Source organism: Hypomesus nipponensis, chromosome 28 (assembly GCF_054491055.1).
Source record: "Hypomesus nipponensis isolate SF chromosome 28, ASM5449105v1, whole genome shotgun sequence".
Lineage (NCBI taxonomy): Eukaryota > Metazoa > Chordata > Actinopteri > Osmeriformes > Osmeridae > Hypomesus > Hypomesus nipponensis.
The window spans coordinates 3988156-4014193 of NC_140388.1; the positions used below are offsets into that span (position 1 = coordinate 3988156).

General features: G+C 45.3%; 1 protein-coding gene across 1 annotated transcript in view; it reads left to right on the forward strand.

Moving 5' to 3' along the window:
* The first annotated feature begins 12478 nt into the window (after positions 1 to 12478).
* Positions 12479 to 26038, forward strand: part of zmat4a (zinc finger, matrin-type 4a) — a 49220-nt gene continuing 35660 nt past the window's right edge. Inside the window, exons 1-2 of the mRNA XM_084695293.1 lie at positions 12479 to 12568; positions 20758 to 20859. Coding sequence (XP_084551419.1) covers positions 12482 to 12568; positions 20758 to 20859 — 189 coding nt within the window. The 5' untranslated portion in view covers positions 12479 to 12481. The remainder of the gene's footprint in view (positions 12569 to 20757; positions 20860 to 26038) is intronic.

Sequence of the window (26038 nt, forward strand, 5' to 3'; positions counted from 1 at the left end):
TTAATATACCGAACACTGGGTTTGCCTGTTTAACGGTAGGTAAGGTTGTCTCATCTCTGCTTCACCTCAGATATAGAACTTGCCACATCATTATCCACCCATGAATTATAATCTTTCAAACTAGAGTGTGTGACCTGTTCTTTTTCTTTCTGAGACTGCCTCTTCACTTTAAATATGACAAACACACTCTGACATCAACATGAGATTTCAGTTGTTGCTCAGAACCAGAGTTTGCAGCTTCAAGTGCCAACCATGTAATATTCTACTTTTTTCTTAAATCATCCTCCAGGGAAGCAACTAGCAACTGTTGGTTCATGGGGTTGGGAGTGTGAATATTCATAAACATGAACATACGTTAACATACTGTCGTACCATGGTTAATGACCCACTTAAATATCTCCTTCAGAATCAGAAATCAGTATCAAAAAGGGATTTATTCGCAATGAAAGTTTGCACAGACAAGGAATTTACTTTGGCGGGAAGGTGCATACAATAAACATATAGGAACCTAAAATTAAAATATGTGGACTGTCTATACTAAGGGTGCATAAAATAGCAGTACTAAGTGGAAGTAGAATTAAATAAAATGTACAATGAAATAAATGATGCCCTCCATCATTTCTAAAAGAGGTGCAGGATATCAGTGGTTGGAGCATTTGACTGCAGATAAAGAGGTCAAATAAAAGCATGGATAAAAGCATCTGAACTAAAATAATATTGTTATTGTCATGTTTTGCCTGGAAATCCTGATTCCTAAAATGGCATTAGTTTAATCCCATGTTTCTCTGGTTCCAGGTCTCTATCCCCTAGATACACCTGCTAGAGCTGAACGCAGGGATTACCCTCCAAAACCACCTCCTCCTCACAAACAGCTTTTGAACTGGATCTGCATGTTCGGTATGCCATCTTGCTGGATTCCATCAAAAAGACAGCTTTATAGTTTTTTTCCATTTGAAATGAATGTTGAGCACATTACAAATTCACTTTTCCTGGCAGACTTCCCCCTCGGAAAAAGTTATAGGTGTTTTTTTTCAAAGAATTGAACTTCACAAGTGTGTATGCTCCTTAAATTTCCATATGTAATGAATGGTACAAAAATTACACAGAGATTGACCTGTGGAGATACCCCTGGAGCAAAGAAACCTGTTCAGTCTTTTTTTTTTTTACAAGCAATGTCACAGAAGTCTTCACACATGCCAACAAAACCCTCACAGCCTTGACGCCTACCTACCTGCATATTTTTTGTAGTTTTTTTTTGTTGCAGACTTAGAGTAAATATTCATTGTAATTTGAATTCAGAACTCAGAACATATAACAGGACATTATTAGTTTTGGTTTATGGGATTCTGTCTAATAGTACAACACAGAAATGCATTACGCTGCACATGTATGTATTTTTGGGTTGGATCCTATGCTTGAAGGTTGGAGCTTTTTTTATACTGTAAGCTCATAAGTAAAGTGTATGTGCCGGTAATTTACAATGTGGCACTTTTCCCAACCCCTAACCCCCACCACCTCCCTAAACCAGATGGAGCTGAGAGGTGAAAGAGTTACCTTTCCTGAAATAAGCCATAAACATTACATACGGTACTGGAGTGTTGTGTGTGTTAGAGGATATTAGAACGCTATCTGAACTAGCCTTACGTAAACGCCTGTTTCAGCTGGCTCCGTAGATCAGGAAGTTCACGTCAACTACATTGTATGTATCGCTGGAGAAACGTGGGTGAACAGAACATACGTTTGTACTGTCAAGTCCAAAAAAGTTGTCTGGTTCCAAACACTGCATACGTATGGTTTTGCTGTTTGCTAGCTGTTATAGGTTATAGCTTTAGACATGGTGCTTCAGGCAAAGCTTAGATGAGACAGACAATTGCCTCAACAACCCCAATCTGTCACATGAATTTCAAGCCCAGGCATTGCTCTCAGACTTCACCGTTAACATGGAAGATATTGTGCTGTTCTTGTTTTGTTTGATTAAGTAAACAAGAAATCATGAACAATTACCAAAACAGACATAAATCAAATTAGAATGGGATTTCTCTGGCAGGATTTTCCAGTGCTCACTGCCTATATTGCACACTTTAAAAGATTTCCCCTGGGGCCTCTTTCATGCCATACATATACACACACACACACACACACACATACACACACACACACACAATAGGAGTTAAGAGCTGTTTAACATTCGTAAGCTTTTATAGTGGTACTGCTTTATAAATATGGTATTGTGTGCCCACTTTCCTTGCCAACAGGCAGACTAATGACGTGACAGATGAGTCCCGTGGTCATAACAAAGTGTTTTACAGTGTATGCGCTGGACACACAAGAGCCTGGCACAGAGAGAGGCTGCAAAGCATAAGGCTGCCCTCAGCCATAGCTGGAAAACTGCGTCGTAACAGGGAGTGTTGCATCCGTCATAGGCTCCTACAAATAAAAACCAACGAGTGCATTCGCATTAGGTTTCAAATACACCGTGCTCTTTACATTTAGCGGAGGCTCTTATCCAGAGCGACTTAGAGTAACTACAGGGACACCACCTGACTCGCTCTTTAACGTGGAGCTTTTTTCCCCGCACCCGTTCGAGGACACCTCCCAAATAATGCACTTTCCTGTTATTGAAACCTCATGCTACCCCACACAACTATGATCTCAGTTACAGTGGAAATACAGGAATGTCTGTCTGGATCTCTGCAGGTCCTTCTCTTCCAGCTGTGGACAGAGGGATAGTCAGAGGAACGAGACTGGAGAAAGAATCCGCTCATATTTCAGCCGGCTGAAAGAGGAGATTGAACTCTTATTTGTCCAAGCCTGCAGGGTGCATAATGAGCGACATCGTGTTTCTGTTAGAGGACCAGTATCGGGCGATATATCAGCAGTGTCAGCGAAAACACTGGAGGGGGTGGGGGGGGGGGGGGATCTCCACTGCTCTGATCCTGATGGATGTCCTGGAGGATTTTGTGTGCCCCCACTTGAAAGCAGCACTGCAGGGGGACTGTTCTGTCCCCCTCCTCCGTTACTGTGCTCAAAGGAGGGGGACGGGATGGACACAACATTAGCTTGGCTTCAAGTGCCTGATGGTCAAAGGAGTGTAGCGTAGCATGAGGTGTTCCCAGGAGCCAGTCAGACCTGGATTCTGTGAGAGTGGACAGGAGCCTCAGGGAGCCCTCTAGTGGTGGCTGCAGGCCTTCGTCCCTGCGGCTCATCGACCGACCTCAAAATCATGACTGGAGAAGAATTTGGATTTATCCCACATAGTGCAAAACGGGTGTAGGAATTTACAGCAGATATTGAAAAAAAATGGACTACTATTGATTTTAAAATACTTTATTGGGGATTGGGGTTCCATTGACCTCTAACCATCCACCCCTCCATTATCCATCCAACCAACCATCCATCCATCCATTTCCTCATTCATCCATCCCTCTATCCATCCATCCGTCCATCCACCCATTATAGAAGAGTTGAGATCCTCCCCCCCGAAACCCGCCCCCCCCCCACCCCCCAGAGGGGAGACTCTGTGGGTCATGCACCCCCCACCTCTGATCCCTGGATACGGGGGTCTTTTCCCTCCTCGTCCTGCGCGGCGAGGTATTCCAAGACAAACGCAGCTCTGGCAAGTGTCCATCCCTGTGGGCACGCCTGGCGCTGGCTAGGCGCTGCCCTGCCAACCAGCCGTCAGCTGCCAGCCTCCTCTCCGAAGTGAGAGCCATGCGTATTCACGGATCGCTTCACTTTGTCTCCTAGCCTAGATTTTTCTGAAAGCTCCATGCTTAAATAGAAACAGGCCTGAATGTGGTTTTGGCCAGGGATTGGCTGTGGTTTGGATTTAAACGCAATCCAATGAGGTGTGGAGGGGTGCCCCTGATATTTCCCCGAAGTGCTTTGTTCCTGATAAACATCCTTCATCCACTTTGAGAAGAAATGCTTTTATTGTTCACCCACAGTACTCCTTGATTATGAAGGTGTTGCATAGTTGGTTGACGACCTGCACAAAAAACAGTTAAACTGTACTGAATTTGATTACATGACGACACCAATTGTATTTCAGGATAACCTTTCAAATGTTCATAACTTTATGTTTGAATTGTTTTGACAAAAAGGTAGTGTTGGTGAATCTCCACAAGAGGGAACCATTGTGTAGCCTTTCCTTCGACTTCTCAGTGCACACTTCGAATATAGTAAAATACCACAAATACTGTTGTGATCTTGTGAAAACAGCTTCCCACAAACAAGGCCTTACACCATCGGTTCAAAAACCGAACCTTGTCATCATCCTATCATCGTAGGTCTGCAAGTCAAAGAACGGAGGGGCCACGACCTGGCACGTCCAATCCAAACAGATATTGTGTGACCCCCATCCACCTGGTGATGACATTGTGTCTGTGCTCCGTGACCTGTGTGACCTCCGCTGGCATCCCCCACCTGCCCCGTGGTCTGAGAGATGGAATGACAGAGTCATGCTCCAGAGCAGGGTCGGTGGGCTTGCACTCTGATAAAGCCAGAGGAAGGGGTCTCAGTCAGGGGCACTGCTAATCATTTTTGGGGCCCATGAAGAGATTGCAATCTGGGGCCCCCTCCTCCCTATTTTGGTCTGTTTTTAAATTCAGCGTATTTTCAAGATTTTCAAGCCCCCTCCCCCCCCCCCCCACACACACACGCCAACACAATTCCCCCCACTTTGACGCCCTTGGTCTCAGGTCAACATGGATCTCAGCTGGTATGCTATACCCCAACACTGTCAGCAGGATGGAAGGACATGAGGTGGGTGCATAACCCCAGTGATGAGGTGATCAATCACGCAAATGTTTGATGTAGGATCTCTGAACAATGTCAGCAGCTTTTCACGTGTGAGGGAAACAAATGCCCGTTACTGTGTCATGTTAATCGCTTCACTGCATCTTACCACCCAGGACCTGTCTATAGTCTGTGTTAAGGAGCTCAGACTGCACTCTGTAAAACCGTCAGTTGACTTGGCCCGCTATGATACACACACACACATAACACAACACATAATCTCTGTAAGTGAAGGTGCAGACTGTCGATTGAGAAAGGGGCCCCTTCTGTTAAACTTGAGACTGAAAGGATTTCTCTTCCCGTCTATAGCGCTTCTTTTCTTTGAGGTTGAAATGAGGTTACAGACGGATTTGAAGTAGTGCCTTCCTTTCCGCCATTGCCTTTTCCCCCTACACTGCAGTCTGGAATTATTGAGCTGTAATCCCTCAGTCGCGTTGTCAGCCTGGCAAGGTGAAGATAAGAGCTCTGTACAGGTGCTTTTCTGAGGCAAAACTCTGACCACCTCCTCTCATCGATCCTCTTCTGCTCTGTCAATGTTGCATTAGCCTTCGTTGCCATCATCATCATCATCATCCGCTTTGAATGGATATTTCTCCCATAATGCCACTGAAGGAGTGAGCACTATTCAATTGGCCGTATACTCTTGATTTGAGTGAAGCCTTCTTAGACCTTGCAGCTTGTTTTCCACCAGCCAGTCAGTGCCTCATCCTGCTGCCCACCCTGCTCCCCACCTCAAGGTCAACGTCAAGGTGAACTTTACTATCCCACATGGGGAAATGTATGTGGTCATGCACGTCCCGTTGAAAACAGAGGCACACACACCAACAAACACATACAGACGTCAGCACAATCGTCAAGAAGAATATCTTGTGCAATGCTGGCACTATAAAATATGCATCATATCCACTACAATGTCCAATTCGAATATGCAGTACACTCAATCAAAATACCCAAACCTAGTAACATAGGTGTATCTATCTATCATTGAGTAATCGGATTGCTAAAGGCACAAATTGTATTTGCTGTAACTTGCTTCTTCTGCTGGGTTCTGTTTGACCAGCCACTTCTTCAGAAATACAAGAGAAGATGACGAGGTTTATTGAGGATCTGGTCAGCCTTTTCTTTTAAAATAAGGTCAATGTACAGCTTTGCCGCAAGCACTTGACTGACCCCAATGATCCTACATGCTATCTTGATCATGCACTGCCGTTTGGGCTGATCTTGAGCACGCATGTTTCCAATGGTGCAGATCAGGCTGAAGGACAGAACACTCTGCTCGCTCCCTGCTCCCCCTTCTGCTCCAGCAGTCCGAAGTGTCAGTCAGAAGTAGATGTCTTGTAGATGGAACAATTGATTACAACATCTGTATGGATGGAAACGCCAGGATCTGAAGCGATGGTGGCCTTCAGCTGCATGAATTGAGTTCAATCAACCTAAGAATGCAGCCGTGCAAATGCCTTCACAGCTGCACGCTTGCCGTACACTTATGTCACCCAACCAAGGGCGAAATAGTCACACATTGGTTGTGACACATTTTGAGGGGAAGAGAAATAACAATAATAGGCCTACTGAGTCGAACTTACCTGAAATGACATACTGTACTTGTAAATAGAAAGTTTGCAAGCTATCCATCTGACATTTACGTCCTACTTCTAACAGCAAAATATTGTGCTGTGATAATAGTCTAAACTCACTGTAAACATGGGAGCAAGGATGAGTAAAGTAGGACATCAGTTCTAAGAGATTCTTATTTTGAATTTTTTTATGAAACGCAAGTGGAATCGATTTTGGAAGGGACAAGATCAGGTCTGGACTGAGACTGAAAAACGTCCCGGGACTTTAAATGCAGACTGGCCCACGACTGTGTATTATTACTATGTATTATATATTTTTTGCATCATGCCGCGGCTGTTTAACCGGCCGTTCGGGAAATCTCCTGACTCTTCTGACGGCCAAGATACATCAAATATAAAAGTGTAACACAGAAAGTCACATCGGGCCCATTTGAAATGAAATTATAATCCTACCAACATAAACATGCCAATGATATCGAGGGGGGACACATTTTCCTTCCCAGAACATTGGAGGGGCCTGTCCCCCAACTCCCCCTAGGAGTTTTGTCCCTGAACCCAACAGTAACAGACAGCAATATTGCATGTGTTAAGGTAGCGTGATTAATCAGTCACTCCATTAACAAACACTATGGATCAGGGAAACCCCAAAAGCTTTTAGCACATTGCGTGTTTCCGTTGCTGCCATTCTCTGGCATGAAACTTCCCTGTGGATGTTGAACCTGGGCTCTGGACCGTGAACCTCACAGTTCAACCCTCTAGTGCATGCAGTGGGTTTACAAACACACACATGCTTACATGCGCCCACTTCCTACACACATGCACCAGCACGCATGCACATATTTATTTAAATCTCCCTCCCTCTCACACACACCACACACACACACACATCGTACCTAAAGCACAGTGCTAATCTCAGCTCTCTGGCAACTAGTGCTGGCTGGTTTGATGCTTCTAAGCCGACAGGACTTAGTGCCAGACACACATACCCCTGGCAGGCAGGCAGAAGCCAATGTGGGATGTATTTCCTAATCAATCAGCCTGCTTGATTGTGGTCCCACTGTGTGTCAGAGGCATGGGGTTGAGGAATCGCGACTGTTCAAAGAGACAAACAAAGTACAATACAGTACAAGGGTTCAGGACAATAGGACAAGAAACAAATGGAGCAATAATTCTCCTTTAGGATCAATCCCACTTTATAGATCGGTTCAGCAATGAGTCAGCAGATGCGAATAACCTGTTTTGCGTGCATCAAACAAAGACTAGCACACAGGAGGCCTGCGTGACTTGAAGGCAGACTTTGATTGTAAAATTGATCAGAAAGGCGACAAATCACCCCATGGCGACATGCCCCTCTTTTCGTGTGTCTAGAGCTGTCGCGTTTTATAGCCCTCAATTTGCAGAGAGCGTTCAGGCTAAGATGAAAAGGGTGATGGAGGGGGCAAAAGAAAAAACACCTTTTCCCCGACAGCCACCACGTAGCAAACGTTGTCCTCTGATTCCCACAGCCAGTCAATTCGTATTGGTCCTCTACAATCTTAGTTGCGCTTTTCCGCCCGAAAGGACCCTCCACGATGCTGAAGATGATGTCGCTCTGCTCCGACACAATGGGTGGGAGGCTGGTGTAGGAGTTGTGTGCGTGCGTGTGTGCGCCCGTGTGTGCGTGTTCGCACGAGTGTGTGTGTGTGTGCGCGTGTGTCTATGTGCATGTGTGTTGGTGTGTTTGCTTCCGCCACTGCAGCAGCTGCTCAGCTCATGTTAAGTGTTCTAAAGCAGGGGAAAGAAAGTATTAGGTGTGTCGGCATACAGTGTGCATGTTGCGTGAATGCGTGTGCAAATAAAGTGAGAGAGCACCTATTTATAGCTGGGAAATTGTACTCATATAAGAAGTGGAATATGGCTTTGAGGCTATAATATGACGTGTTGAGAAGCAAGACGGCGCTGAGCAATTTGCCCAAAAGGTTCAACAAAATGTTTGTGCTGCTCACTATCCAATGGGAACAGATAAGCGCCTTTATTTTCTTCTGCTTTACATAACAAACCCTTTCTCTGAGGAATAAAATGGGTTCGCTAAGAGACTACGTTCCCTGCGATCCTCACACAACCCTCAACAAATACAAGTGCAAATACAAGCTGAGTGGGGTAGGATGACCTAGTAAAAAAAGCCTAGCTTTTGTCTGACCAGGCTGAGTTAGAATGAGAAGTGGATAAGACAGAGGTCCTGGCGGTCTTGAGCACGCAACCTTAGGGCCTCATCTCAAGGCCCGTCTCTGTTCTACAGGACACGGGGCAGAGCCACAGCATGAGGTCACAGCCCCCTCCGACGACACACCAGGACACTCACACACGAGCGCTGCCGCTACCGCTGCCCCCGCGGTGAATTGGTGCTCGCAGACCGTCCCCCGGGGAGAGGGGGAGAGGCAGGCCATTCGGGAGCCATCGCCGACCCCAAAGCCGCAAGGCCAGGCGGGCTGGGCTGAAGGAGGCAGCTGCTTCCATGTCACCGATGCACAGCCACATGAGACAGCAGACGGGGGATATCCTCGTTGCGGACTTGCTGACCGCGGACATGCCACGGGGACTCTTCCTGTCAGCTCTAGAAGAAACGCCTACCAGGTGCACGCCAAATAAGAGAGGTAAACATCCAACATGGCTGCTGCTCTGAATGACCTGGACCCTTCTGAATCTAATACTGCAGGGGATTACAACAGGGGCGCTGTTAGACATAAAGCTTTACTGGTGCACAGGCCCCTATTCATATTCCTTTTTTTCTTCCAAGCTTTGTGCACACAATACACTACTCGGCTATAGAAACTCCCCTTGCTTAACCCACTACACAACAGTTCAGGGGTGCAAGTTTGATATCAGCTTTGGCAAGGACATCAATAGTTAATGCAAGCGCGCGCAAATGCTGTTTTTTGAGCATCATGTAATATTGTTTTTATGTTTTAGTCAAAATAAGATGATCGGTAGGCTCATGATTTGGAAACTTTCAATCGTTTTGTCATGTTTTCTTAGCCTACCTCTATTCTGACTTGTGTGCTGAGTCAGACACCTGGACTTCTGTGTGCTGCAGTGGCTAGTTGGCAAGCTGAGAAGAGCGCGCTAACATGGAATTCTGCAGGCATCGGTTTGTTTTTTGGTTAAACTGCTTTGATTTTACAAGCTGTGATTGGAATACTGTGTTTATTTTTTCCGGAATTATCAATCTAAATGAATGCACTGACTAACAAAGTAAATTGTTAAAACTCAAACTTTAGATTTTACCGGGGCACAGCAGATTTATACTGGGGCACGTGCCCCAGTAAAAAGGGTCTGACGACGCCCCTGGGATTCAATATCTCATGCTGCATGTAATACAATATCTAATGTCGAATGGAAGACAATATCTAATGCTACATGGAATACAATAATACATGTAAAAAGATCCCATCCGTGGGTAGCACATGGCAGTTTGATGCCAAATCAGAATAGCAGCTTTGCGTGAGCTCCAATCTAATACACGTCACATCAAGAGGTCTGGAATGAGCCAGACCGGCCATCTATATCCTCCCCCTGGATGAGCCTATTCGCTACAGAGCAGTCCTGGATGGAATGTGAATCAGCCAGGCCACTTACGTCTCATGTCCATGGAGTCCAATGGAGAAGAGCCGTGGAAATACACAATCATAAAAACAGTTTACACGGAGTGTATCTACTTCACTTGTCAATTGAGGCCTCCAAAAAGGAATGGTGCACGTAGGACAAAGACAACGTCGTCTCTGACAAGCTAAACCTCTAATTGTTCAGGAACAGCCACAGCCACTGAGCCCTTTAATGTTTACCCTGTTGTGCTTTGTTTTGAAGGGCTTTGGGAAATAAGCCTAATTTGAGTATTTTGATCCAAACATAACTTGATGAAGGAAAAGGGGGGTTCGCGTGACGACGGCAACATCAGCAGTCTGGCACCAGAGTGGCTCATGAAGGTTAAAAACAAGGTGAGTCACTCTCTTGCGTCTGAGGGATTTTGATGGAATGGAAAGCAGAGTTTGAGAGGAAAAGGGTGAAAGTTGATATCTGCTATTGGCTCCATTCCCCTGCTCCTGTCCCTGTACCAGTGCTACCTGTCATGAATTGTCATTTCTTTCTGCATCCAAGCTTCTTCCCGGACACTGCTCTTTCTCCCTTGCACTGTGTCTTTGTGTTTATTTATGTGTGCCTCTGTATGTGTCGCCTTGACATTTTCTAATATCTGGTTGATTGCATCTGCATCAACTAATTTAATGTAATCAATGTAACGGACAATGAAGTTGTCTTATCTTACCTTATGAATTCAAAGTCAAAGTAAACCGTTGCTATTTAGAGGGATTCTCACACCAAATGAATAGTAATAGTGAGGAAAAATACAGTTAAACAACTTGACCTCCAATTTAGTTTGCATATTGTGTGTTACTTGTCTTCATCCTGAATGTGAGTCTGCTGGGGCTAAAGGGGTTGTGGTTGTAAACAGAATCTGTAATGTACTTGAATATAACAGAAGCTGTCACTTCTCTGGGCTATTATGGTATGTCTGATTCCACCTCCAGCACGCAACTCAGATACCTCATCAACCTGGGGATATATAACTGCTGTATGGCACACGCACACGCACACGCACCCCACCCACACCTCACATTACTATACAAGCACCGCTTTTTTGACAGCACTCCCCTATTCTGGGTCACTGGGGGTTTGGTGGTGGTGGTGGCTGTGGTGGTTGCCACGGGCTACAGATCAGTGATTGACTGACGGTGACATTCTCTCTCTTTGTGTGGCTTGTCATGCTAAAATGGCATCAGCTAAAACAATAATGTCAACCTCATGCAGATACGGCTGTGATGAATTCATAGAGACATGGATGCCGGTACTAACATTTGTGCTATCAATTGTGTGTAACAGGCTATTTATTCGAGATGTAGTTAAAGAAGCACTGGCAAACCACCGCCACAGAATGTATCCCCCTGCAATGTGTTCTGTCATTGTTCCTGTCAGGGTCCCATCCCCCGAGGACCTAACCTTTGGGACTGCATTAGGCCAGTGATGGGCATATGGGATGATTGTTAGCATGAATGTGCTTTATAAGGGATGAGCGGCACCGTCTAATGAGGTTTCTGGTCATCCGTCATCAACAGACTTTACAGGAGGAGAATTCCCCGTTCTAACGTGTAACCACCCGACCCTGGCTCGTCTCCTGTGCCCTGTGTGGGCGTGGGCGGGTGTGTGGAGATCTGCAGTTGTATCGCGCTCATTACACTGTGCCATGGAGCGGTGGCTTATCTCGACGGAGATACATGTAGGAGATGTACGAAGAGAAAATAAAACATCTGCCCCTGACACATTTTGAGCAGCCACAGGAGGCACGCTTTTTGTGTGCTGTTTGTGGTGGTGTGATCAAACAGCTCGGCTCTGGGGGTGGGGGGGGGGGGGGGGGGGGGGGATGGGGGGCAGATAACACAGACACTGTACCTCTCTCACGCAAAGATCGAGCCCAGTCCTGCCCGTCTGGATTCAGAGAGCAGAGTAGTGCGCTGGAGCTCAAGGGCACGGCAAGGACACGTAGGCATGGTGAGGTTCCCCCTGTTCCCTCCACTGAAAGTGTGTGACCTTGATATTCTGACCTACTTGATGAAATCAGCAAACCAGATTGCGTCCCTGGATCTCTGGGAAATACATCGTCCTTGGACGGAATGCCTTTAGTTTGTTCGAATTCAATAGGCAACATGAATAATTAATGATGGGAGTCATGGTATTTAACAGTATTAGCACATTATTAGTTGAAACTAAAGCCTGTTTAATGTAGCTACATGACTAGTGTCAGGCTGCATCATTAAGTCAGGCTGCTTTTGTAAGGGCGGTCCCAGAGAGAACGGCAGGTGTTCTACCACATAACCGGCACTAAACCTCTGATTACTTTGAAACCGGTGAGGCACTGCCGTACAGCCACAGTGTCAGAGCCACAACTACTATAGCAACCCACCAATGGGGTAGGAGCGGGGCGGAGAACAGTCGACGATTGTACTACAGAAAGGCTATACAACTGCAAAAAGCAGTGGAAGCGTCTTCTGTTTTGTACACGCGTTTCGCTCATCTGGTCAATGGATTACACAGTTTCCCTACAAGTGCAACATCAATTGACGGTGTTTCCGACACACTTGTACCAGGGCTACAGTTTGGAGTTACAGGTACCAGAATTAAATTCCTACGGGGTCATTTATTTTGTCTGTTGCATCTTATATTGTTTATACAACTAAGCATGCATTTAAATAGATTTGAAATGTATGATTTAATTTTTTAATTTTACCGTAACATCATTTTTTGTATTTGCTTCGTTGTGAGAAATATCAGCATCACTGACATAGCATGGGATTTTCAATGCGCACTACCAGCAGAGGAAAATATTGTGTAGGCTACGCCGTCATGGGATGTTTTAACGACACATGTTTAAAAGTATCGACCACGCCATTCTGCAAAATTGTGCAGTTTAATGGATTATGCATTGCTATGCAGGGATTTTAGAATAGTGTTTACAGATACGGTTTTGAATTTGAAGCTGCGCGCTTCGGACTCCTAGAAAACCATTCCCACTATTTATAAAGTCTGGTGACATCAAGCCAATATAATGTTTTGTGCCTTACTATTACAGTGACTTAAAACTATTGTTCCAACACTGCATGTTAAACCCAACCCTGAATATGGTATTACATAGTCTTGTTGACAATTCAACAAAATAAACATGCAGAGAGCACGTTTACACTAACTCCATCCAGTGTGGCCACTAGGTTAGGATTACTGTGACAGACCACGCTGACAGGACACGCTCGATGCGTCCTAGTATTTAACGCACCAAATTCTTTTTTTGCCTGATGTTTGTCAAGACAATCCTATCTCACTTACCCTGCATAATATGTGTCTTTCAAACTCTGTTTCACATGCAGTGAAACATTTGGATTAGACAACTAAAATGCAGGCTACACAAGGGAAGTTTGAGATGCAACAACTCTGTTTACCATTGACAGCTTGCATTGTACCTCTGCGTCTATGACGTATGTTCCCCCAGGTACTGTCAAGCTTATCTTTTTGCACCACCGCATTTAATTCTCTGTCATCTCAAGATCCCCATAGCATAGTGTAGCCTACGCCTTGTTGGAGAAAGATGATGTTCTTCTCTTTCTGCCGCGTTTGAGTCGTAATGTAGCTTCTCTGTCATTATCTGTTCTTATGAGTTATTCATTGCAGTTTCAACCTTTTTGAATTGACTCTGCCCTTCCTACTCCTCTGAATGGCAACAACGAAAAAGTGAAACATGAGGTTGTTCAGCGTCACTGGACACTGCTTTATGTGAGCGGGATGAGAGCCCTGACGAATGAATCCACCTGTTTCAGCCGTCTCATGCGTTGAAACAAGTTTCAGATGTGACAGTGTCCCTGTCCGCTCTCTCTGAGGCCTCATGGAGCCGGCTCAGTAGCTCAACACTGCTTTACTCAGTCGCTCAACACTGCTACTGCTGTGCTCAGTAGACTACTGTTGGTGTGGTGGCCAGAGTTGTGGAGTTGCATAATACTGGGTATCTGTGCGGACCACCAGGTGGCTCCGTCAGTGCACTGCCAAACTTTGTTTTCCTCTTTTGTCCATGATATCTGTTTCCTGACAGTGCTACAGGCTGGCGGGATGGGTTTGCTTTAGGAGATATGATAAACGTCCTTTCCCCCCGCAGTTTTCCCCCATTTGATATCACAGGAAAATCTATCACATGGAGAATATGCATGGAAAATATGCTTACCACACTGCCCATACGAGTTCTCCATATTGACATCGGGATGAGAACCTTTATTGGCCAATGTATCTGTTCAGACGCCGTTTGTTCATTCTATTTGGAAAAAGCTTGAAGTCGTAAAACGCTTAGGATCCTTTTCCTGCCGTCAGTTATGTGTGGGAGCTATATATAAGCCGCTTTGAAGCACTCTGCTTCGGTGTCATCAATAAATATCTGCTTTTGTAAATGAAAAATGTGCCTTCCTTTAAAGTTGTTGAAAAAAAAAACCCTTCTGTTAGGTTTCTGTTATCCTCAATGCTGTGTATCAAACAATGAGCGGATAGGACTGGAACAGGTCCATTATTAAAAATAGCTTATGTAACAAGTAACTTCAATAAGGCCAGCCAAACATATTCTCAGATCTTAGTAAAAAGTTGAAACTGCTTAAAAGTATAGAGCATGAGGTAGATCCAAATATATCACAGAAGCAGGTCAAGAATACACGGAATCAGAGAACTGCCTCACAGTTTGAGATTCCTTGAAGAAAGCTAGACTGCAGTGGCCTTGCGTTAGGAGTTTGTGCAATGCAGTCAAATAAAAACCCAGGGAACATATGAACGCTACGTAGATTGGACGTCGCCAGTCTCACTTATTAATCGCGACACAAAAACGCCACACTGGCTCACCTCCGACCTGATTATGTCACGGAGGTGTTTGCAGCCTGCTCAGGTAGAGTAGCACGTTCATGTTTACACCCTGCTGTTCTTATGTCCAGACACTAGTGCGGGATCACAACACGGGGGACCTGGGAATGCGCCTCAGGACCGCTGTAGGGTACAAGGACTGGAAGCTAATGCTGCCAGTTCTGCTCTGCAGTGCCTCGTCTCACGAAGCCCATAGAGTTGTGGAAGGAGCCGCAGTGTGGTATGGGACGTGTAGTCTTGCAGTCAGTAGATCCCAGTGCTGCCTCCCTCTGCTGGCATGGTTCATGCGCTCCCCTGGGTGATCAGCTGAGCTGGGATGTCACTTTGAGGCCCCCGAGCACCAGCTGGACCAACGCTGCTGATGTTTGCCGATGATCGTTGACCGACGAGCACGTCGACAGCACAGGTCAGCCTGGGTGTGGCGTTGGAGCAGCTGATGCCTCTTCCCCTGCGTGGCTGAGCTGTGCTCCTGTGGCCTCCCAGTACACCCGCCTTCTCTCTCCCCAACAGCCTGGAGCACAGCTCACCTATCTCTCCTCTCAGAAAGCAACCGTATACCCCCCCCCCCCCACACCCCCACACCCCCAAATCTTTTTCAGTCGATTCATTCAGTCGTATTCTCTTTCCATTTCCAGATATCCAGATGTGTGCCTGTCGAAAGGCTTTGTGTTTTTTGACGACTTCAAGTACTTTGTTCTCATCCTTCGGGTTCTCAAGAGGATGACTTCATTATTATTTGCGTGTCAAGACTGATGATATGCAGTCTCACTAGAAGCTCCATCAGGCTGATAAACGCCGGTGTGACCTTCAGTAAGCCTGTGAGATGGAGAGGTGGAGTGCACTCAAATGATTTGAGTCCTTGAGACGGCTGCCAGGGCCCTCTTACTCGATGCTGTTGACTTGATGATTAGGCAGGGATGAGACCAATCCCTAAACAGGAGGGTCTTTTTTTGTAGTTACTTGTATTGAAGATTTGGATATCTGCCACTAACTCTTATAAATTTGAAGTTTTCACTGTGAGTTTAATAAATAATGACTGCATTTTTGTGAAGCATCAGGACCTGAGTCCAGGATTCTGAAAGTCTCAGTTGTCTCCTTAGCCTTGGATCGTCTCTTTTGCTCAAGAGAGATGGTTTATGTTTGCAAGACATGTAAGTCTCTCGACATACAGCCTCTGTACAAAAGGCTGCTACAGTCTGCTTTATCAGGATGCCATTGGCCTCTCTGACAAGTGATCTGACATTCAAAGGAAAGCTTTGAAAGGCATTCAAAATTCATGACGCCCTTCTTGAAAGGACACTGTTCATTATCCGCAGGACAACAACAGGTAAGGTAAGACATCCTTTCTTCATTGGCAGGATAGCAAGAAGACAATGGGCAATGTAATCTATCAATGATTTACTCTCTTTTTCAATTATTCTTTTCACAATGAGTTTTGAGTGTGCTGTGTAGCTCTGATGGGGTAGAGTACCTCAAGGTGAGGGAATGGGACCAGCAGTAATTAGGAGGCAAAGCTGGAAGCCTGGTCTGGTTCCACACTGTTTAACTCGGAAAGCTGCTTGTCCTTAGTGCATCATTGAAGGAAGCAAACTTGATCAAAACATGTTTCACGTTTAAATGTCTGCGGTCATGTTTTTGATGAGTGCGTTGGGCTGCCTTCCTCCTCAGTCCCTTTCTCTCTCATCTCTGATTCCACTCTTGCTCTCTGATGTCCCGCCACTGAATGGCTGCCTGCCTGGATGCTGCTGATTGTAATGAGCTCAGCTGGGATAGCACAAGAACACTCCCGTAGACACAGGCCACAGTTGGTCATTGTGTATATCCCACACTGCACTTCTCTGAGCTGTGTTCATTAACTGTTATCTGCAAAAAGACATGCGCAAAAACGGAATTAACATTTCACTTTGGAATGTAAAAAATGCTTTCCCCCTTTTTTTTGTGGCGTCTGATTTTTTCCATAGGGCTGCACATTTTTTGGAGAATGAAAAATGGGGCCTTCAAGGCAGAGACATCTTTATGTATTCTGTATTCTTTAATGTTTTAGAGAAAATTACTTAAAAAACACTATGCAACAATCTATTGTGCCAAATCAAAATGACAGTCCCTAGAACAGAGGAATGAAGACACTTCAACTAACTCATCCTTTATCCAAAGAGTCGTATTAATTATGTAAATGGGGAATACTTAAAACAACACACTTTTTGTCATGAATTATGGAAGTACCTCTTGCTTCAAAAATTCACTGGCCGAGTTGAAGTCGAGTTCTGGACACCTTGAGAATGAAGAGTCAGTATTTTTAACCGAACTTGTTTAACTCATTAATAAACAAATCACCTTGTGGCCTATGTGATATTAAACCCAAACTTTTCTCTAGGTCCCCAGTTTGTCTTCCCACAACTTGATTCCAAACCACAATATTAAGCCCTCTTCCTGTCAGTGTCAAGTTATCTTCCTATCAATCCCCGGCCCCGTGCCATATTATGGAGTCTCCTCCCCCAAGCCCCAGGAGCAGAATAACCAATCTGTGCCATGTCAAACCTTCCCTCAGCCAAAGGGTCACCTTGACGACAGCCCAGTGTGACTTTATGCTCATGGCTGCGCTCCAGCATCACAGATCAACACCTTCTCGAAAGCATTACATATAACCTTTAGTAGCCTGAACATCTGCAGTGACACACCACATCGCTCTCTCTGTAATCTCTAAGCTGCCTCCCCAACGCGCCTCCTGCCAAACCCCCCTCTCCTACCTCTGTTCTGCTGCCCCAGCCTGCCAGCTACTACCCTCCCTCCTCTACCTCCACATCCTGCCAGCTACTACCCTCCCTCCTCTACCTCCGCATCCTTCCTGCTACTACCCTCCCTCCTCTACCTCCGCATCCTTCCTGCTACTACCCTCCCTCCTCTACCTCCGCATCCTTCCTGCTACTACCCTCCCTCCTCTACCTCCACATCCTGCCAGCTACAAACCTCCCTTCGTCCTTCTGTTTCCCACCACAACCAGCTGCTCAGGCTGATTTTCTGCCTGCCTGCTGGACACAGTGTCGACTGGGTGTGAGAGGCAGGCTAATGCCACTCCTGCTAATTTGATCGTCCGAAGAGGCAAACCGGCTCAGTTTCAATGAAACGCAGCACAGCACGGCTCCACGCTAGCTCCGACTCCTCCGCGTCGTTTTCCACAAGTAACCTATGAAAGAAGGTTTGTGTGTGGCGCTCCTAGGGCTGACCCTAATGATGCCAAGAGGGGCAGCTTATTGACTGCGTGTATTCAACTGACAACCCCTGTGGATGGCAGTCCTTTGTCTACTTAAAGCAAAGAGAAATGTATATTTGTGGGCATCTCATTGGCTATTCAACCCATCGCAATCAGAGCTCGCTATCTGAGAGTGGTCCATCGTGTTCACGAATTGACCGTCAAGGAGGGAGAAGTGGAACATGTTAATGGCGTGAACTCTTTTGGATCTCTCGCGAGCCGCGCGGCCTCACAATCGCTATCGTTTTTTATCCCCACAAGACCGGCGACTCTGCTAGAGTGATACTAATACTGAAGGACAAGGACAGGGCCTGTGTCGGGTCATGCGGGTAGCTGGCCAACAATGCTTCTGTCAAAGAGAGGGTGGAGAGGTCTTTCTCTCCACATTGGCTACTACCGCCATCTCCTCCGCCGCCTGTGCTCCCAAACAGTGTTTAGACTGATTAATGATTCATCTGCTGTATCTGTGTGCCTTCGCCCAAGCCAGGCTGAGGGCTGAGGAAGGCCGATAGAGCTCTTAAAGCCCCTCATTTAGGCTGTTTGTCCTGTGGAATTTGCGCACTGTCTCGTACCAGGGAAATAGTGCTGCTCTCAGCCGATTACAAGACCAAGGGGGCCGTTTGAGCTGCACTGATTTATTAATTTATCCTCCCTCTCTTTCTTTTCCTCTTCTGTCTCTCTGTCTCTCTCTGTCTGTCTGTCTCTCTCTCTCCCTTTCTCTCTTTCTGTCTCTCTCTCTGTGTCTCTCTCTCTCCCTTTCTCTCTTTCTGTCTCTCTCTGTGTCTCTCTCTCTGCCTTTCTCTCTCTCTTTCTCTCTCTCTCTCTCTCTCTCTCTCTCTCTCTCTCTCTCTCTCTCTCTCTCTCTCTCTCTCTCTCTCTCTCTCTCTCTCTCTCTCTCTCTCTCTCTCTCTCTCTCTCTCTCTCTCTCTCTCTCTCTCTCTCTCTCTCTCTCTCTCTCTCTCTCTCTTTGTCTCTGTCTCTGTCTCTCTCTCTCTCTCTCTTTCTGTCTCTCTCTTATCCCTCAGTCCATTGTGCTGCAGACACTGTGGGGATGTGACAGGGTTTCTGCTCACCCTGTCAGTCTGGCCCTGGCCTCTGGGTGATCGAATGTGCAACAGCTACGAGGCACAGTGTGACCTGCTGAAACTCTCTGCCAAGGTCACTTTATTTTCAGGAACAGCCACACTAATAGCCAAAGGTAATAAGGCAGTCTGGAACAAATGCACGGTGTCTGCTTCAATAGGATCGTTCAAATGGAAGAGTTCAGAGGTTTGTCCAGATTAGTAGAGCGATGTTCCCTTCAAAGCGGTAGTGATATACTTACTGCATTTTAATACAGTGTCAAGATAAAGTAACCCTATAAAGAAAAAGAACATTGGAATGACAAGGTGACCTCTCGGGAGAGAATCAACTGGAACTGGAATCTATACAGGTTGTTTCAAGTTAAAATATCCGTACGGTGCTTTGATAAATGATCTGCTTTTGACGATTGAATTGTTCTTTTCCCAGTTCTTTTATTTTGTATTTGTTTGACACAACTGTTTTTCCAGGCAACAAGAACTGATAATGTGCGAGAACTGGCTGAGTCTCAAGAGTTAATCATTTATTTAAGTATCTAGGATAGAGAAGAGATTGAAATAAACAGCATGTTAGCCTTAAATCAGAGCTGTTGTTATCACATCCCCAACCTGAAATATTTTGAGGGTCATCATACATAAATGATCCCAGTAATATTCAGATTTGGGGATGAAAAAACGAAAGTGAATCTAGTGTATTTCTTAAGATTCAACCAGTACTGATTACATCAATCACAGTACAAATAATCATGGGTTTGGCTGAGTAACTTGTTTGCCGTTAATTCAAGGATGGAATTGGACAAAAAAGCATTTTTAAAATTGTATGCATCATGCACTCGCACTGAGGGACATCCGTTTTGGTTTATATAATTATTTTATTATTTCCAAATACGCCGGTCTTCCAAGCTCTATGTTTATTCTTCGTGAGTAACTTTTAAAGGACGGGCCTCGTACCCACATGACCTGTATGCCCGTCTGTCAGACAGGCCTTAATGAAGATGTGACTGGCTAAATGAGGATAAGTTGAGCATGAGTGCTCCCAAATATGGGATGTGAACCTCTAATGGAAGCGGGGCTGAATTAGTAATGGAGAGCTGAAATGACCCAGATTTGACAGAGCTCTCGATGGAATGGATGAAATAGCATCACACCAGAATCACCGTCCGTCCACATTACCATTTCCCATGCTGTGATTTATTTTTATGAATATCCTCAATAGACAGATTCCATCTGACTCTCAGGTCCTGTATTGTTCACAGAAATGGTTTTGACTTGGCAACAGAGCATTGGCCCAGATACTAATGCTCTTTAGATACCTGAAATGAGATGTTATTGATAACAATTTTATTATTTTATGACTCATTGCTGGCACAACATACCCTGCATTTGTTTGTGATGAAATATTGATGAAACAACTGTCTATGCAATGGGGTGTGTTTACCTACTTTGTTGCATCACAACTTTGCATGTAAAGCATTGAAGCATAATCCTGTGTAATTCAGTTGTTTCATGTCAGCAATTCCCATTTGGCCGTAGCTGGTGTAGAGAGATGATATGATACCCTAAAGGTTGTCTGTCTCCTCCACAGATGAAGTCTACAGAAGTGGACCAAGGGCTTTTCACAGACAGCTACTGCAAAGTGTGCAGCGCTCAGCTCATCTCAGAGTCTCAGAGGGTTGCCCACTATGAGGTGAGGAAGACCACCTGCTCCCTTCTCTGGGGGTCTCTGACCCCCCCCCCCCCCCCCACACACACACACACCTTCTTTGGGTTACCTCAGAAAAACAAGCAGCAACACACCCCGTGTTAATTAAGGTTGAGGGTCATTTGTTTTTACTCAGTCAGCCTGCACAAAAAACTCTTAGAAATGGCCCGAACAGCAAAGCTCTGCAGGTTATAGACATGCCAGTCAGCATATGACTCACGTGGTCTCAACCCAGTTATTAGCTGTAGTACTCTACACCAGGCGTACAGTAGTAAGCTGCACCAGGTGTACTGTACCACACCGCACTGCTTCCTCCCCTGGCTGTTCCCCCAGGCACTGGGCATGAAAGAACAATTTTGGTCAATATTGAGATAGAGGAATATTTAACGCTACTTATTGATATCATGCAGTTGTGGAGCTTGAAAATAGCGTGTCTTTTTAGTTGGGACTAGAAGCTCAATAGCTCACTCACTCCACAAAAACTGAATGTGTACGTTGTCACAGCTATTGCGAATTAGTGCTTAACAGTGGATTTTCTTGAACTTTAAATCTAATTGGACTGAAAAACAAACGGAAAAAATTATTACATGAAAATGAAATAAATCCAGCACATATCAGGAAAGCAAATCTCATTGATATTCTTGTCTCAAAGTCTCACCCCATGAGAATCCTAAGGACAGGGGCTAGGTGCAGTTGGCCAAGCCCGAGGTAGAAAAGGAGTGCATTCAACACCGCACAGCTCCCTTTTTGGCGGCTATACCACATTTTTATTAGCATTAGTCTACCCTAGCACACCCTAACCTTGAAAGATACACCATGAGTCAGGTACGTTACTGCTGTATGTGTACTACTGGGCCAGCCCCCCCCCCCCCCCCTTTCCCTAACTCCCATCTTCCTTGCAGATGCTGCTGTTCAGTCACTGTCAACTGGTGTTACTGGACAAGCCTGTCCGACTGCAAAGCCCTAGTGAGGGACGTGGTGAATAATAGGAGTTGAAAGGTATCATATGAGACTCCTCTGTTGATGTTGAGGTAGGAGGGTTTGTCCAGCCTGCTGGTCACTGTTGTGAGATGGTCAATGCCATTTGACCATTTACCACTGTTACCGCTGACATTGTCCATATTCATCATATGTAGTTATTCTTTCGACTGATCACCGACCGACTATCGCTGTCATCAGTGTTTCCCAAGAGACACTGTGTGTCGGTGTGGAGTGTGAACATATTAAGAAGGGATTTGGCAGTGTATTATGGGTAAGATATGAATAATTTGAACTGGTCATGGGTAGCAGGAAAATACTTTCTTAATATCTATTCTGCAGTGCACTGCAGTGCACAGGACAAAAATGTTAACCTTCACCCACTGGTATGAAATATTTACTCAGTTATTGTGGGTGTGCGGGTGACTCCAGCATGTGTTCAGTTGGCTCCTGCAGATGAGCCTGTTCTGGTCTCTAATGGACAGTGACGGGTTGGGGGCACAGAGTGACGACAGCAACTGTACAGGAAGAGTAGCAAAGAGAGGTTTGGTTTAGTCTTTTTCAGGGGTTGTATCCCGTGTGATTTTCATACTTTGTTTGAAACTGCTCTCTGGACCCTATCTGTAATCTGTATTATTGATGCTGCATTTTAACAAGCCTTCAGTGCTTTCCTTCAACCCAATTTTAGTGGATCCTAAACTTAAAAAGTCCTGCATCTCTTGCATTTCACCCTAAGCCTTTCCTCTCCAGCGTGACCTTGGCATTGGCCTTGTTATAGGATTTTTTTTTATGACTGGAAGATTTGTGAGACCTATCCAACCTTCTGAGGTTGTTCAAAGTTGAAAATGCTAAATGAAGCCTTTAGGCCAAACTCTGCTTCCATTTGAGTCTGAGGACGTCATTATTTCTGGGCGATACAGCCTTTAATCCCTTCTTCAAACGCAATAGAGACCTACCTCATAAGATCTCTAAGATCTGGTCCACAGTGGAAAGAATCACTTCCTTCACCAGGTCACATTAATTTACAGTTCAGTAGCATTGTTCTAAACGAACAGGGTTCAACATTAGGTAATCAATTCAGTGTGTCCCACATCTCACGCTTCTTACAAAGTTGATTAGCAAAGTATGTTCCGGAAAACGTTTCAGTATCGCAGACAGTATTGCACAAAAACAGAGAAAAGTAGATTTTGACGGTTTTCTGACTATTAGATTCATTTATGGATAGTATTATATAAACAATTTCTATTTTAGGATTGATATTAGGTTTGGTATTTGCAGCGGTACTCTACCAATGTAGGAAATAGTATTGTTATCATTTGCCACAGAGCCCCTTGCTCTGCACGGTTACTTTCATCCTCTGTGTATTTCCCTGCCTTAGCAAGAATAATCTCATTTTCCCGATCTTCGGAGCCTGCCTGTCAACTAAAATTTGTCAGCACTTCTTAGTCTTGTCCTTGTTTTGCATATCTCCAGCTTTTGGGCTGTATGGTAGAACAGCTGTTTCCAAATCCAGTTTTCCAGGGGAACTCTCAACCTAAATTCACACGTTTTGTTTCCCCTGCACAATAGCACGAGTCTCTTTTCAACAGCAGCTAATCGTTTTGGAATTGTCTTACCAGCAGCGCCTACATTCCTCGGTTTTGTTGGACCAATTTGGCTACCCTCCCTCTATATAATATGACTTCACTTTAACTGTGCTCTTTTGTCCTTCCTGTGTCTTGCAGAATGGGTTGTCATTATCTCCCTGCTCTGGAAAATGAGTTTACAAAGCGAGTTATCAACCGTTCTGTTCAGCCACCTGTGCACTGCGGCACGCTCTCTAGGGTTTCAGTACCATGCTTTTCAGGATATCCCTGACCCCCTGTCCCCTTGACTGATGGGAAGTTTGGAGGACACGGAGGGATACAGGGTTGTCAAGTGGGTGGACTGACCCATCTCTCCTCGCGCTCTACCTTATTCCATAGCCGAAAAACGTAGTCTGCTTATCTACAGGCAACAAACTGGGCACAGTATTTCACATCAGGAAACATGATCCAGTCTAGAGGCTGAATGCGGAGCATTGATGCTGTTAATAACCGAGACGAAACCACCGAGACTAATCTGTTTCGAGCTTCCGTGTGACTCGTAACATCCATATCGAACCAAACCCTGTCGAGATTTGGGCTTCACACGTTTACCCTCCCACTCTACACGCATATAGAATTTCCTCCCCGCACGTTAGCTCCCAGTGTCTTTCCCTCCTCACAGCGTACACCGTGCTGCTTCCTCGCCCTTGGCCTGTATGTTTTGTTCACTGGATTCCCACGTTCAGCTTTCCTAGCTCGTGAATATGCATGTTGAAGGCAGAGATCGAGAGGAGGAGAGACCAGAGGGCTGAATGTCTACACTCGGTCCCGGCGATATGATCAGCCTTCAAGGAGGACTTCCTACCGTGCCGTAGACATGCTGGGTACGACTGTCAAGGGCCTAGATGGTTACTGCCGTGGACTTTCTCTGTCCTTGAGCTTGCCGCCCTCTGAGACCTCACCTTGTCACGGGGGGTGAGTGTAAAATAAGGCCAATTAGAGACGATCTGATCCGTACGTCTTATCCTATTATCCCAGAATCTAGGCTCTCCACGGACAGCAAGAGCGGAGCAGGGGCTGGGCTGTGACACGCTGATTCGGCTTCAGTCTCTGGACTTCAATGTCCATTCGAACTCTGTTTGTTCATCGGATTTTCTAGCAGCTCCAGCTCTCTGTGGTTCTCTGTTGGAAATGTTCGCACAGCGCTCGCTCGTACAACCTGCCGGTAACTCGAACACAGCCCTATCCACGCAGGCTCTGGAATCGCACAGCTTTGCTCCCCGGGACTTCATTAGAACATAGCCAAGTTAAGACGTGTTGTTTATCGCCGAGCTCATTTGCATTTGAATGCCAACTCTGCCTGACCTTTCTCTATTGATTGTAGGTTCTGGGGGTAGGGTATAGGAGAAGCCCATGGTGGAATACTGTTATCTACTTGGCTCAGTATAGACGCCTTGCATTATGTATGTACATGATAGCTTTCTATTATCTGGAGTTATATCCATGCTGATTCAATCAGTCCCTGTTTGAAATAACCAGATAAACACTGAATAATTAACAATGACACGGGAACCGTTCTGCTGGGTTGTGACTGTAATACAATACAATGACAAAATAAGCGATTCCAAACGTTGACAGTTTATTCTGAGCGGTGAATCGCCCGCGGTGGCGTGTGTTCCCCTGAAGCCTCATTTGGCCCGTGTTGATGGCAGTGTGTCGGTCAGATGCAGTAGGAAATCTAGATCCCCACACCCCCTTTAATTCAATCTCATGTGTCATTACACCAGTGATATCCTCTAATTGTTGCACTAGATCAGATTGGCCATCAGAGATCTTGTAGCCTGTGCTGTATGTAAGGATGTGACGCATGCAAAATGGCTATCAATCAGAAACTACGTGGGTTCCATTAGACTCTGGAGTTAATGGGTGGAAATATTAGGCTCTTTTTATGCTGACAATGTAATGAATGGAATTGGCGCTCAGAGTCCTTTTTACCCAAGTAATGGATAATTGAGAGGGCTGATATGTTGATTGGTGCCCAGATGATTGGGTCTTTAGTGTATCAGCGGAATCCATGCCATGAGGAACGTCACAAAATTCTTATCTCATCCAGAAGGCCTTTGGAGACGCTAACATTGTAAGTGATTAGTCTCCTAAGGGGTGCTTCTGTCTCTCTGATGTGTGCTAATGATGGACAAACAGAAGAAGATGCTCTCAACCATGTTGTCATGAGGGAAACTGTCTCTCATTGGGTGCAATTAGTTTGGAGAGGAAAGGTTCCCACTGCAAGTTTTGGTCAACAAACAGAATATAATCCTCTTAATGTGAAGATAACACTATACATGTGAACTTGAACAGACACGAAAACCCTTGTTACCCACTTACATCTCTGTGTCCCAACACAATTCTCTCTCAAAATGTCATGGATTTCACTTGAGGATATCGTTTTGAATGCCTTCAAATTGCCTTTTTATTTGCCTCATACGCACACGTTAATAAAGGATCATAAGCTGGAATACAGATTTTTTTTAACATTTAGTCATTTAGCAGACGCTCTTCTCCAGAGCGACTTACAGTAAGTACAGGGACATTCTCCCCGAGGCAAGTAGGGTGAAGTGCCT